Genomic DNA, 15,510 nt, shown 5'->3' with positions numbered 1-15,510 from the left:
TGTTTAAATTATTCACATCAGGGCCATTACTGGGAACGCTCGACCCCCATCCCACCGTCTTTTGACGATCTATCTCCCCCTCCGTCCCTGAAAACCCATCAGGATGAGACAGGTGGTCTGTGAGGGCTGGGGGGCCACGTTTCCTGGATTTTCACCACAGTCAAGTGAGAGTGCCTGAGTTCCTTTACAGTGGATCAGCTCCGAAGACGAGATGAATCACTCCCAGCAACATTTTTGGGGTGAATTATTGAAAGCCTCCCCACTGGGACAGAGTGCACCGTTAATCTGTACGATTTCAGGCTTTCGTGCCGAAGCACCGATGACCAGGAGTCAACAGTCTTGGATTTAACAGAGACTTGGTAGTGAGCTGCTCATCTGTGTTTGCATCCTCGCTGCTCAAATGGATAATGAGTAAACGCAGTGCTGTTTCCAAAGCTGCCAAATCTCTTTTTAATAACATTGATCTCAGTGTGGGAAAATTCTCTGAGCAAAATAAAATAAGTGATTTCTTAGCAGATAACAGAAGGAGCATTTTCTTGTTTAGTCAATATTGTATTTATTTTCATATTAATTTTGATATTAATGGGGAAAAAAGAATCCATTTGCCATGTTTGTCTGTCAGTATGAATAACTATCTAAAAACCACAATTCCCCAGACTGTCAGTATATTTCAGAATGGTATTCCTATTAAAATACAGTCATATCAGCTGGTATTCTCTATTGTTTGAAGAAAATGACACTTCTGAGGCAGCTGTCTGATCCTCAGCAGCCAGCTGCACAACAATGTGCTAATCAAGTCTGGCTCCCTCCATCAATCTGGCCCCTCTCTCTTCCCCTTCAAGTCAGCTTAAAAATCACAGTCTGTGAACTCTGGCCTCCCGCTGACAGTGCTGAGCCAGCGGCCAGGCTCCAGCCCACCACTCAGTTGCATGCTGTATCTTTGTCATTTATCTAAATCCCAGAAATCAATTACAGCACGCTAAGGTGCCAGGGTGAGGGATTTGAGTTTTAATTTTCTCCTTGCTCCTCGGGCACTGGCACACACTCCTATCCTGGCATTGAGGCTTATGGATTAGGCAGAGGTAGACAATTCTCTGGCTTTACATATCTGGAATATTAGCAGCTGTGCATTTTTCTGTTTATATTTCTCCATGTTACCTTTTCAGATATGACTGGTTTGACCGCAAAATAGTGTCGATCCGTTTCATTTTGGGAAATCTTCCCTGCTCAGCCCTTAACTTCAGTCCTTCAGAGTTACGACTTCCCACTCTTCCATAAATTTTGATATTCCAGAAACCTCATTATAGAAGTTTGTGAAGTTTATGATGTGTATTGTTACAACCCCTCTCTCTGCTGCAGAGTTTTTATCGTCTTTTTCAGGAGTCTGAAGTCATTTAGGGTTGTTAGCTTAACGTGGATGCACCTGTTATGCTGTAGTAAAATTGGACTTTGTCTCTCGATTTATTTTAGGAACCAGGCAACGTGCATTCTTGTCCAGCCTTTTCATGACAGGAAAAGCACAGGTCGAGCTACTAACATTAACGATGGCACTGTTGTATTAAGTGTTCCAGGAAGCCTCTCCAGTGAGCCAGCATGCACAATACCAAATCCTGGAAGTGGCTCAATATGTCTGCCATCAAAAGGATCTACCGTCTCTTTCGTTTTGTACAGAGTTCAGTCTGATTGAACAATGCATGCAAAACTCGGAAGCTGCACAAAGAAGTGCAACGCTATGAATGCCTTCCAGGAGAGAATGAAATCTCGGTATTTAAAGAATTATCCCCCGTCTATGAAGATTGGCACTTCACTGCGTCTTCAAGTGTTTGGAACAGCTACCGTATTAACACTTTTGCCTTCTGGCATGGTTGGACAGCACGCTGCGCAAACTAGTTCTTGAGTTTTTGAGTGTGACCTGTAAGCCGAAATAAGGCCTCCCCTCAGTGGTTGGTTTGGTGTATCATCTTGCAGTCCAGGTAGGTCAAAAGGAGACCAAATGCTACCCTCACCAACAAACTATGCTGAAGGGAAGTAACTGGCACAAACAGAAGCATCTACCACGTTCACCTCCCAAAATGGTTGGTGAATAGCTCCAAAATAGCTATGCCAAAATCAACAAACCAATCTGCAGTTACACTCCTCCAAGATAAACCAAGTCAGCAGCCACTGTGTCTGCCACAGGAGGTAGCAACATGGGCTAATTTACTCCTAACTCCTGCAATATTTTTCTCCTGGTAGAGCACCCACTTATCACAAAGCAGCTCCAAGCATGTGATAATGAGGGGAGACAAGCCAAGTGTTAGTGTCAATAAATATGTTTTATTTGAAAAGTAACTTTTCAATTCAAAGGCTGTTAATTTCATACTGCACATGAAGTATTTAAACAGTTACTAAGTATATTGATGTTACAGGAAATGATGCTGCATCAGTACTGTAGAACCTGCATGGCAAGAGGTGTGTGTGTATGCGTTATAGGCTGCAAATTGAAAAATCAAACCAAAGCAACAAAATGTCTACGTTTCAGTGTAAATGGGTGTTGTACGGTATGCACAGAAGAAACATATTAGTGTGTACAGGTAAAAAATGGAATTTCACACCCTCTGCTTTCTACACTCCCCCCTTTATGGTCGCCACCTACCCGTCGGACCTGACTCTAAAAATAGCTTCTCAGATTTTTTTCCCGTCTGTTGCCTGCCTGTTTAGTTGCATTTTATCAGTTTGAAGTCGGCGTATTTTTTGACAACCAATTTCAAAGATAGCATCTCAATTTCAGACCGGCGCATGCCACCTCTTGAGAGGGACCCCTGTTCCGTCCGGGTCACTTAACAACCTCTAAAACAATTTCTTGGACCAGCAGCAGTCACAGCCCTGTTCCATGGGATTTGCTATCCGGCTGTGATCATTTAGATGACTGAGACCTTATCAGAACCACGTCACTCGGCATGTAACCCGTCAAAGTTTCTCGCTGTGCTTAAATGTCCGCATCTTCAACAGCTACTGTTAACATACAGCTGACGCCTTGCAGTCTTTGGCCAGGGCAGAGCTGTGCGTGGATTTCTGACAAGTGATAAGACCGGCTGTGTCTGCACTCTGTGGCCTCAATGTTGCTTTGTTATCTTTATATATAGATAGCAATGAAATCCATTCCCAAGTACAGTATGTGGAGGAAAAAAGAATGTGAAAAGCAGGACCTGATGTCAGTGCAGTTGATTAAAAAAGAAAATCTGAAGTGGTGCACTGTTAACCTCTCTCACTTTAACTACACATTGCATGTTTTAGTCAGTAACAGGAGGATCAGCTGGGCTGAACCCCCCTGATGTTTTTCAGCACAATATGACAAAGTGATAAAAAAAAAACTCTGCCATCCATGCAAAGAGGAGAGTAAGAGGGGGCGGACATTTGTCATTGTACGTGCCTGTTGAAGCACGGTGCAGCAGGAAGGTCAGGTTTCAGTCTCGCGCTCGATCTTTGCAAAGCTCAAATGCTCTTAGAAGAATAGAGTCGGGATTTGAAATGGTGGTGAACTGTAAAGGACTCTCCTGTCTGTCTGTGTCACACACTGATTTCTCAGACGCACACGCCCTCCGCTTCCCTCTCCCCTTTAGAAATTCTAAACCTCCTTTCAGCTCTGTTTGTTAGCAGAGGTCATGGTCGAGCTGCCAGCCTGGGAACAGTGGCAGCCAGTATGGGACCAGGAGCTAGAAATCAGTGGAATAGTAAACAGAGAGAGAGAGCGTGTGTCAATAGAGACGGTTCGGAGAGCACATTTCCGTTTGGCCCCGCCAGCCCACAGTAAAAGCACAGCTGAAATGATATGATGGCTTAATGCACTCTCAAGTGCCTGATTTTTACACTGGCTATTGTGGGATTGATAGCGTGAGAGCAGAGAAATGCTAACAAGGTGCTTGCGTGCCACATGATGGCCTTTTAAGCACAACCACTTGGTAACTGAAAGAATGTTTTTCAGGGCAATTTCTCCAGATGGAAGGTGTGAAATGGAGTTGATTCTGTACAGAGATGTCCAAAGTGATACAGCATGAGTGTTTGTTATTACTTTTGGCACTCTTTTAGCTGAGGTGGCAGGGGATGAAGATTGCCACTAACCCTAACCCCTAAATGATACCCGACGCGTTAAAAATGGGCAAATGACCGCTACACTACACACAGTCAAGGTAATACGACTGAACTCCGTGAGCCGTCCCCACTGCCCCAACACTGGCACACATATTGTTACATTTGCACAGCATTTCTCTGACTTTATTGTCATATATGTCTATTCTTCATATTCTTTATTGCTAAGGCTGCATTCTACGGGAGCCTCAGTAATAATTCCCAAAAAATTTTGCACCATTTCCATACACAGAATGAGTTCCCTCTCAGAATGATGACTCCACAGCCTGGGCAATAGAAACCTACGTGATGTATGACGTACGTGTATGATGGATCTCCGAAAAACCCAACAGCGTGACAGTGTTGTGTTTATGGCTGCCTTCCTCTGTGCTGCAGGGCCCCGGTGGAGCTGAGGAGATGCCGTCTCCTGACCTGTCCCAGTCCCAGCAGCCCAGTGTCCTGCACAGCTTTGTCCAGGAGCATTTCCAGGCACAGTACAAGTGAGTCTCGGTTTGTGACATACCACACTCACACCTACCAGAAATGAAATCTACAAATATAAAAACACCAGCAACAGGGCTCTTATGTCTTGATGACGGGTGAGGCTGTACAGTGAATCTGGATTTCCCCCATTGTAGGGAGCCGGTGTTGGAGCTGCTCTATCAGTGTGTAGGATAACATTAGTGGCCTGACAATGGAGCATTAAGCACAAATATTTAGCCATGAAATGCATATTTAATATCCATCAAGGTTCTTATTTTAAACTAGTCAGCTAGAAACATGAAAATCTCATGAAGCTAACGTTAGCTTGACAGGATGCTACCGCTGATAAAATGAATCTTAATAGAATAATATTTCCATTAAGAAAGATGCCACCGTGGAGATGGAGGGGACTGGGGTATGTTGGCAAATAAAGATATGTTCAAAAACTTTTTTTTTTTTTTTTTAAATCCTGTGTTGATATTAGCTGTACTGTCATCTATATGTAGGAAATCAACCTGCACCATATCATTATATCATCATTATATGAAGTGTCTTGGGAGTTTTGTTTACTGTACAGCAGCTCTACTGTTTTACTGTCAGGTCTAAATGTCAGACTGCCCTGCAAGAGAAAGGTCACAGCCCAAACAACCACTGCAAACACATGCAAGAGCAGCCCTGGGCTTTGTCCAAGCCAGATGTTACAGCCACACAATGTTTCTTTGGAGAAGTGGCTGAAATGTATTTGTGTAACACCTGCAAAGAGACAGGTCCACCACACAAAGCCCACCCATGCTTGTATGGTATTTAGGCTTCATTGATCAGATTATAGTGTAACTGCCAGATACAGCTGATGTAATGGGGCTGCCATTATTTCTTTTACACAGAGGTCCTTAGAGACACAGAAGCCTGGCTCTAAAGCCCAGTAAATCTACACAGCTCCTCCAGTAATTACCAAGCAGGCAAGAGCAGCAGTACTAAAAAAAAGTGTGATGAAAAGGCACCCTGGTACCCTAACCTCTGTGTCTCCCAGGGAAGTAGAAACCCCTCTAGAACAAGTACTTTTTGAGAGATTTCTTACCATTTGTGCCCGGTGAAATACAGTAATTTTGGTTGTTAGCTGTGCTGATGATCACGTATTCTCACCATTGTAATACCCTCTGAATTCGTCTGCTGTCCTTTGGATCACAAAGAGATGTTTTTTCTTGATGAAACTAGTTACTGTTGCTCTACACAGCAAAGCCCCAAAAGCAGGATTTTCACTGCCAACTGTCACCATTTCTCATGCAGCTGGATGTCCTCATGACTCCCATCAATCAGTCAACCAGGAGATAAAAGAGGCAGTTAATTTTTCACATAATATATGCATCTGTCAGCTGTGGCCGACTGGGAGCTGAGCGCCTTTCAGATGTCGAGTTTATCTGGCCAACTCATCTGTGTGCCATTTTCAAGTTTTTTTTCTCGCCTCTAAGAAAACATGAGGAAGCTCACACAGCAGATTTGTCGACGGCATGGTCATGTTAAAAGACGTTTACACCGTGGTCAATTACTCGCAGCTTTTTACAGGGTACTGCACTGTGTACGTTGCAATGAATACCATCTTATCCAGTCGGTTTAAAAATTCAGAGGCCGCTGATGGTGCCAACTTCTTCGCCCCAGGCAGCTGTATCTTCTGTATCCAGCTCCTGATGCCGATGCAGAAGCACCATCTGGACTCCATCTACAAACCACTGACCACACTGACCGATTATCGAGGTCTTAGATTCAACACCAAAATCTGATCCATGTTTTAATTAAAACAGTTTTTAAAAGTAGTCCCTCCAGACTCAACCGCTAATATCTTGTTTGTCGGCGCCATCCTCCATCTGCCATTCCCTCGCAAAATTGGCAGCTCTGTGCGACTGCCAGTAATACATCTGTCAGAGCGCATCTCTTAATTGCTACCCTCACTGTCAAATGTTTCAGCTGTGACACCTTGGGTGTGTCTAGACAGAAAGCAGCAGCCTTCGCAGGCTGGAAGGCAGAATTTGTTCCTCTCACCCACTCAGAGACTGTGCTAGCCAAGGAAAGTGGGTGAGATGGTACCGAGGGAATATGTATACATGACTGGGTTGGCTAAGCACAAACTTTACAAAAGAACTCTAACATATACAGTAAGTGTACAGTCTGAGTCTGTTTTAACAATGCAAAAAGCCGTGCATCTCAAGGCTGCGAGCTTTTAAATGGAGATGAACGCTTTTGGGAATGTATCGTCACTGCTGCCGTTTGACTTTGAACAAATATTTCTCGACTCCTGTCCCTCTCTTTTCCTCCGAGTCCTGAGGCGCCACCGCTGCCTGTATAACACTTCCCAACACAGTGTCCGATGTGATACAGCATCCCGGGTTGACGGACCGGAGAATTATCCTTGTAATAGCCTGGTTTGTCACTTTGCAATCATCACAGCCATTATATATGTTCAGACAAGTTAAATCCAAGCAAGCCGAGCCAGGAGTTATTGGATCTTAATTTGTGTTATCTGTCATCGCATGCTAGAGCGGACCAAAATCAGAGCTGAACTTTAGGTCAGTGTACGTTCAGGCTTCAATTTGGTGTCACTTTCAGGGCAACATAAAACACAGGTCTTACCTCTGTGGCAGAAGATTCAGTCTATCATCACTGATTTGTAAATCTATTGCATTGCTCTTCTTTTCCGGCTTTGATCACATTTATTTCCTTGCTTGATCAAAATCTGTTGTCTTTTGTCTCCACGCGGGTGAGTCACACGCTGCAGTCTGCAGAGACAGCAATGAAGATGTCTGTCAAGCATTGTTCATTAGAGTGAAGCCAAGTGACGGCCAGCCGAGCGTTCCGCGTTGCGCTCGTGGTGCTGTTTCGAAGCAGCTCGCCTTAATGTGCGCGATGCCGCTTTTTCTGACAGACCCCGCGTCTCGTCTGTGAATCAGTCCTTTGTTTTGATCACATCTGCTGACTGATTTGTTAAGATTTGCAGGATTGAGCAACTGGTACAGCAGTGGGTCAGATTATTGTGTATATTGTTATTCCAATCAGAGAGTTATGACACACATATTGAGATTCATGCCTTTTCCTTTTCAGCGCATTAGTGTGGTGAATAAACTACCACTCACCCCCCCAGCAGAGGATAGCTGCCAGGCTTAGTGAGAAGAATTAGCTACCAGTCTATTTGATTTTAACCTACTGAGACTGGGGTTTTTTTTTTTTTTTAATTGCCTCTCTAAGGAAAGAAAATCAGTTAGAGAAAGACACCTGGGTCATGTGTTACTCAGTGAAAGTCAAAGCTCTGGAAGTGTGTGGTAGTGCAGAGCATCCAGCTCACAGTCTCTTCAGCATGGCTGCATCCCAGACAGGATACGTACCTCTCAAGCACTGCACGCTTCCTCCATTAGAGCATCACCAGAATATCACCTCTTCCCTTGCTCCTTTTCTCTTTTTAAGTGTTTTAGAGCAGTGCTGGGCGCATCTATGTTTTAGTGGAGCCTGAGTGTGATTTGTATGCATGGAGTGCAGTTACCCTCACTGTTTCCTGGCGAGAATAAGACATCCGTAGGGCAGCCATTCTGCTCTGCCAAGAGGGAGAGATCCACTCAGAGCCAGTGTCAGCTGGGTTTGCTTGAATAAAGCTTTATTCACTCCCCCTTCTCCTCCCCCACTGGGTCTGTCAGGTGCCTTCCTATAAGGAAAACACATTTGAGCAGTTCATCTATGGCTTAATTTCCCGTGGTCGGACGGCGTGTGAAGGTCGGAAAGTTCACATGTAAACACACATAAGCTCGGGGAGTTAAAATGTTCCCTCCAGAGCCAATGAAAAAGATATGAGGATTAGGAAGAGGCTGGGGAGTATTTTTAGGCACGGTTCATGACACCAAAAGTCAATTTGGCATTCGAAATGAATAAGTTCATTTTCTTGATTAAATGGCACTATGCGTTCATCGTGATGAAGAAAGCCTGATTTTTCTTTATGTGAGATTTAAGTCTCCCGTAGCACTCAGTATGTGCTTTATTGCTGCTGGGTTATTAGTCTATTATCAAGTAATGTGCAGCACAGTGCTTTGCATACTGTCAGAGCAGCTGGAGTCAATCATATGTTATCTTTTTATATTAAGACTGAGGAGTTGCACTCAGAAGAATCTTTTTTTTTTTTTTCTAATTTCCCTTTTGAACAGAAAAGCTGGTTTTGAAGTAAAATGTACAAGGTTGCTTCTGCAAACTCTGGGCTTCCAATATGGCCGCCAGAATGATTTAAGGTTGATTGAAGCCGAGAGGACGGACCAGCCAGTTAACTGCTGGCGTGATTTAGAACAGTGGTTCCCAACCTTTTTTTATCTACTGTCCTCCTACTGTCCTGTCAGGCTATACTCCCAGTGTCATTTGTTTTTATCTGTTTAACACAGAAGTGGGTGTTCGTGGCCAGAGACATGCTTTCAGATTGTCTTATCCGTCTGTCCCATTCTCATGAATGCGATATCTCAGGAACACCTGGCTGCAATCTCATTACATCTGGCACAAACATTCTCTTGAACTCGAGGATGAACTGATTAGATTTTGATGGTCAAAGGTCACTCTGACCTCACAAAACATGTTTTTGACCATAACGTAAGAATTCATACACTGATTTTATCACATTTCACACAAACACTCTTCTAGGATAAGATAATGAAGTGATGACATTTTATATCCAAAGGGTCAAAGGTCAGCCTCACTGTGACGTCATAATGTTAACTCAGGAACAGAAGGCAGATTGTGACCATATTTCACATTTGGTCAGATACTGAATTGGTGACTCTAATCTTGTGCGCCCACCTTCAAACTGTGCTGATTGTTTAGATCTTCTGTCCTGTCGGTTTGCAGATGTGTATGAAGCATCTACATTTTTCAGTTTGTGGCTTCTTTGCAGCAACATCCATATTTGAAGCACTGTAGTCACCACAAGCTCATTGGTTCCGCTGATGTTGAGCTTCAGGTGACTGTTGTTGCTCCATGTGATGAAGCTCTCTATCAGTCCTCTGTGCCCCTGTGGAAAAATGGTCTCTAAGTGAAGACAGCATATCAATATAATTATATCATCCATTCCACCTAAAAATACACTTAATACCTTTTGTAAATTGCTTCAGTCTTCACTACATTACATGAGTCTGGGTCTGTAAACTGCAACTTGACTGGTTGGTGGACACAGACAAGCACAAGGTGGTAATTCTAGTTTTCAGTGACTGATTTCCCCACTTCTACAAGTAAGAAACCACTCAGAGATCAGTCAGAATTGACCAATTTAACATCAGTTTAATCTGCCAGGTTAAATATTGTCAGAGAAATGATTGTGTATGTTATAAGAGCATTTGAAAGCATTTATCACATTCATCAAAAGTCGAATCATTTTTTAAATGCTGCTTCCTGAATTTATGAATATGCAAATATTTTTCGTCTAACAAGTTCAACGGTTGGACGCTAGATGTCTCCTACATCACCATAAAGTTCGCTCTCAGTATTTGTGCAGTGGGTGCTTCATGCTTCCACGTCACACAAGTCAGCCATGTAGGTGTGCCTCTTAAAATCGTATTTTCAATGAGCACACAGAAAATTTACACTTTCAGCAGATGAAAGTGAAAACAGCCTTATAGTGTCAAACTCTGAACATACGTCAGTCTGCATAGTGAAGCTCTAACATTGGACTGCAGAAAGAAGAAGAAGAAAACACATTTTTGACTGGAGCGGGACATCAAAAATTTTATATTTAAGGCCATATTTGGTTTTATGTGTCTGATTGGTTAATGTCCAATCCACTTGTATACATAGTTAGTCTACCCCCACTGATGCTCAGAGACGTTGATAGAAACCACTATTCAAGATTCACTTTCTGTAATTACTGTGTATTTACACAAAGTCTTGTCCAGGAAATCCTGCACAGATTAACTCTAAATGCTGGACAAAACACTGAACTTAGTTGCAGACAAAATCACTTCCTGCAGTCAGCCTATTAACTTCAGCCGGCCCTCTGACTCATTGTTTAGGCAATTAGCTGACTGGAATATACTGGTTATTCCCTCCAGTGATATTAAGTGGGATTCATTGAAATAAGTGAACTCATCACCAATGAATGGAAATGAAAAGAAAATCACGGCCGTACACATCTGGACATTTCAGTGTCCTGTGCATCGCTTAGGAGAGCTGCCCACTTTTCTCTGCTTGGGATCCCGTAATGGCATCACATGAGCATTAGCAGCAAAGGTTAGAGTGATGCAACAAGATGGAAACTGCTTCTGCTGGTTCCCGTTTATAACCCTAATTATCCCAGGGGGCTTCTCCTCGTACTTCCCACCACCCCCCACCTCAACCCCTTGTCTCCCTCATTCTCACCAGTTACATCACTCGTCTTTTCCGTTCTCACAATCAGATCAAGGGCTAGCGGGTGGAACACCGTGTTCACTTTGACAGTGTTGTTCACTTCTATAACAAGATAAAGCCATCTCCTGTCCTGCCAGACTTAATCGGCAGGACTTCGAATTTGGACGTCTGCGCCAAGCCTCTTTTTCAAGACTAATGTGACTCTGCTTTCTTTTCCTCAGATCTTCACTGACATGCCCCCACTGTCTGAAACAGAGCAACACCTTTGACCCGTTCCTCTGCATCTCACTCCCCATTCCTCTTCGCCAGACCAGGTGAGCACTGCTGTCTTTAATCCAGATTTGGGTCTATCATCTGAAGTCATGATTCCTCTCGGGTAGACAGTTACAAACTGTCCCAAACAAACTATTGCATCTATTTTAGAGAATAGATTGACCTGTGCTTTGTCTCCAAAACAACATTAACAAACACTGTAATAGGTCATTCACTGCCCATTAGGTAATGAGGTCATGCTATCAGGAATAGTTTGACATTTTATTCCATTTCTTGCCAAGAGTTAGATGAGTGGATCAATACCACTCTGTGATGCTGCAGCCAGCAGCTGGTTAACTTAGCTTAGCACAAAGACTGGAAAACAGCTGGCTTGGCTCTGAAGTTAATGCATTCTGCCAAGAAATAGTCTGACATGAAACACCCTGTAATTGACATTTTTACACTTTTGTTGGGATTAAACAAACAACATATGACATGTTCACTGAGTTTTAGAGGTGCTGGTGAGTGTATTGTGTTACCTTTGCATAGTTAAGTTAACCAGCTGCTGGCTGTAGTTTCATGTTTACCACACAGGCATGAGAGCAGTATCGATCAGTATCATCTAACTCTCTGCAAGAAAGAAACATGTCAAACTAACTTTATAATCTTGAGGCAATCAAAAAAGTAAGAAAACAGGCTGGACAACACCCAGCTTTGTTTACGCACCACATACAGTAGGAACATAAGTAATTGTGAAGTAGTAGGGCTGGTCTCAAAAAGGAAAAGCTGGTGGAAAACCCTCGCAACATCAAGGAACAATGTCGTATTCAACTTCACATCACAACAGCCACTCAGCCTCCATGACAGGTCAACAGGGCCAGTTCAGGAAATCCTGACATTTTCAAGCGGGGAGACCCCACTCACTCTTTTTTTGCGCCGGCCGGCACCTCTCTGACTTTAATTATGTGGTCGTCTGTTTCTCAAACACACACACATGCAAACTTGTGGCTTTTGTTTAGTAGTCTAAACACTGGCTTTTACTTAGATACTCATAACATCCTTACAGTGCTTGTTTCTGGACTTGCCTGTGCTCCTGCTCATGCTGTAGAAACTAAACCAGATGTTTTGTCTCCCACAACTCGCATCCTCTCCTCTCTCATCCTGTGGAGGTGGGCTGTTAGGAGTAGTTTATGGTTAATTTAGCCATTGTAAAGGTCCATATTGAACACATGAAGGTGATCATCAGTGGTTTACTACCATGTCTATCCTAAGCCTAAACATTTTTGGGCTAAAATGCAGCTTTAACTCAGCACAGTCCCTGAAAGCTAAACTCGACTCTTTGATGACTGACACATAGAGGTGTGTTGATCACTATTTTAAGGTGTGCCAAGGTTTCTTCTCTCTAGTTATTTCCTTCTGTTTAGTTTCGAGCCTTTGAAGGAGTTCGCACAAGTTCAGCCAGCATCCTCTCTAATTTGGGAAATTATTTTTAAGAACTTTGCTCTGACAGTGAGCCAAATCAAGAGTATTTAGTTACCATCCTTTCTTTTAACTGCGTGGCAGATAGGGTGAGAGAAAACACTTCTGAAGGGATAAACAGAGGGGAAAACAGATGGGTTGCCTTTTGAAGCATTTTTTTAATGCATTTCTCTGTGTGAAGAGTTCAGCTCACTCCCAGCCAAGTCATGTCTGTAAGCCATAAACACATACTGTTTGTTACCAAACAGTTTCTGGGCCCAGCAGTCCAAACACTGGGCTCTGTCCCATGGCGATCATGTGCTCTTTGCATGTTGGATGATTTTGTTTACACTACACTGTAGAGCCTGAATATTCAAGCTCAGTGGTTGCAGCCACTAATCAAATTCGTAGCTGAGTAACACATTAGGGCTGTAAATATCTATAGGCAATGTTGCTATTTACAGGAGTCACCATTAGAAATCATTTTAAAGTTATTTCATGAGATGGAAGCAAAAAAAGTCAGGAAAATGGTAATCATTGTCTCAAATATAGCGCTGAAATAAAAGCCTTCAGTGAGGGTACAATCCAGTCCCCCTGCAGAGGGTTTAGCAGTTTCACTGTTCTCTTTTGTCCATTCTGGTATGAAAAATGTAATTAGCATAAATTGGGGATACCTCCTTGAGCCGTGGCTTGATTAGTGCTGCCAATTACCGGAGCCTGTTTGACTGTGCTCTTTTGAAGTTTCCTGTTCCCCACCGGAATCAGCGGAACAGAAGTAAACAAGTCGGTCCAGCAGTTTCCACATATACAGATTTAACAATACTACGTGAGCCTAACAAGAACCAGTTGAGTTTTGGAGATAACTCATGTTGTTAAATCTTTAAACTGGCGTCCAGTTAGTTACAGAACTTCAAAGACGTGTTGCTAGCTTCTAAATCATTTCGTGGCTCAGGGCCAAAATACATTTCTGATATGCTTGAAGAAAATAAACCCTTTAGGTCCTATAAATCAGAGGTTCCCAACCCCGAGGCTGTAGACCTGTACCGCGCCTATGAACATTTGCTACTGGACCATGAGGAAGCATGATTTGGCAACAAATACAGCAGAGTAATAAGTGTATAACCGCAGGGACCATTACAGGCTGTTTACGTGGTTATTACCTTAAACTGGTGCAGTATGTGCTGCATTTTTTTGTCATCATTCCCCCAAAACAATATACTGATTTACAATTCAATTACAAGTCATCTGTATGCGGATAACCAGTCCATCACCACCATTTAGCATCCAGCTGTAGCACATGAAATCTGTGTGAAGCCACTAATGTTCCTGAGAGGTCTATCTGTATATTTTTTATTTAGTAAGTAAGTACAATGAAATACAGAGCAAATAAGGTGACGGTGGAGTTTTGTTCATGTTACCCACTCCTTCGTCTGCTCTTTTTGGTCACTTTCTGACACTGAGTGAAGCCTTACTCATGTGTTTGGGGGATAAATAGAGAGTGAGATTAAGCCTGAATCAGAACTTAGCACGTGAACTACTGGTCAAAACCCTTTCACTGTAGTTTATAGAGCTATTACACTCAGCGATTCTGATCCCTGGTCGGCTGGTCAGCAGGTCTGCAGTGATATAGTTAGTAGAAAAATGGCCCACAGTGCAAAAAAGGTTGGGAGCCCCCACCTGAGGTCGTTCAAAAACATACATCTTTGATTTAGGGTGCGTGCTACTAAAACTGAAGCAGTCTGGAGGTGGATTCGCTGACATGTGGCAGACCTTCGTAGACCTTGAGTGTGTATTCAAGTGCACACATTGTGAGCGTGCAGATCAGCCTCCTTGGCTGCAGAGTGGAGGTTATCCTGAGTTTGTGCTGCAGACTGTGAACAGTCATCTGTCCCGCTGCTGGATGTCCTCTGCACTCACCTGTGCGCCGTGACATCCTCTGCCATCACTCCGCATCACTCAGAGCCTCATTGTGTGACCATCAAGAACTCACAAACAGAATTACTTCATGCACATTTTTCTGGGTTGGACGTTTCTGTTTTTGTGTGATGTGACTTTGCCTTTTATTTTTATCTTTAAGGGGAAAATGTTCTCACTTTATTCCCCAAGATAAATTAAAAATAAAAGAGTTCTTTCTACAGAAGTTCTTGTGCTTCCCTCTGCTGCTGTGACACCTAAGTATCCCTGTGATGGATCAATAAATCTCTCTTCATTGTTTTTACTATTTTGAGTAACATAAAACACAAAAATCAGCTTCTCCATATAATATCTCTTGGCCGTGTCTTCTTATGTCACGAGCTGCAGCCACACTCCCACAGGTACCTGATAGGATTCCTCTCCATCTCCTCAGTGTGCTGTTATTCAAAGAAGCCATTATGTCCCAGCACCCTGCTCATGTCAGCGCTGCCTCTGGAGAGGTCAGAGCCGAGTGCTCCCCGTTTTTAAAAATGCAATAGAGATTCCATTATTTGGCACACATAAAACTAAGTCCTAATGATCTATTATTAATGCTAAAATGCATTGATTTATTCATGACAGTCTTCTTTTGTCCCTTCCTGTCCGTAGCAGGGGCTGCCGTTAGGAATGGCACAGAAATCAAAATAGAGGCCGCTCTGTTTCCCACCATTCCTGATTGTGTGTCTTCATCTGTGGCAGGCCGCTGTGTGTGATTCTGGTGTTCAGCACCAAAGGACAGAGGTACCTGCGGGTCGGGCTGGCTGTGCCTCTGTTTGGCTCCGTGGCCTGCCTGAGGAGGATGGTGGCTGATGAGGGGAAGCTTTCCCCAGACCAGGTAACATAAGGCAGGACTAAATACTAAGTAGTGTGGTCTCTTAGATTTTCCTCTTGCAAACTATA

At 43.3% G+C, this 15,510-nt stretch overlaps 1 protein-coding gene across 2 annotated transcripts in view; it reads left to right on the top strand.

The window, feature by feature from the left end:
• The window catches only part of usp43b (ubiquitin specific peptidase 43b), a 59,633-nt gene that overhangs the window by 18,746 nt on the left and 25,377 nt on the right, over window positions 1-15,510 (top strand). For both annotated transcript variants that reach the window (XM_076752853.1, XM_076752852.1), the window contains exons 3-5: window positions 4,504-4,607; window positions 11,169-11,261; window positions 15,310-15,445. In XM_076752853.1, the coding sequence (XP_076608968.1) occupies window positions 4,504-4,607; window positions 11,169-11,261; window positions 15,310-15,445 (333 nt within the window). The remainder of the gene's footprint in view (window positions 1-4,503; window positions 4,608-11,168; window positions 11,262-15,309; window positions 15,446-15,510) is intronic.

This window comes from Chaetodon auriga, chromosome 16 (assembly GCF_051107435.1).
Source record: "Chaetodon auriga isolate fChaAug3 chromosome 16, fChaAug3.hap1, whole genome shotgun sequence".
Lineage (NCBI taxonomy): Eukaryota > Metazoa > Chordata > Actinopteri > Chaetodontiformes > Chaetodontidae > Chaetodon > Chaetodon auriga.
Note: the sequence above shows the minus strand (reverse complement) of the source record. Positions and strands in the feature narration are given on the sequence as shown.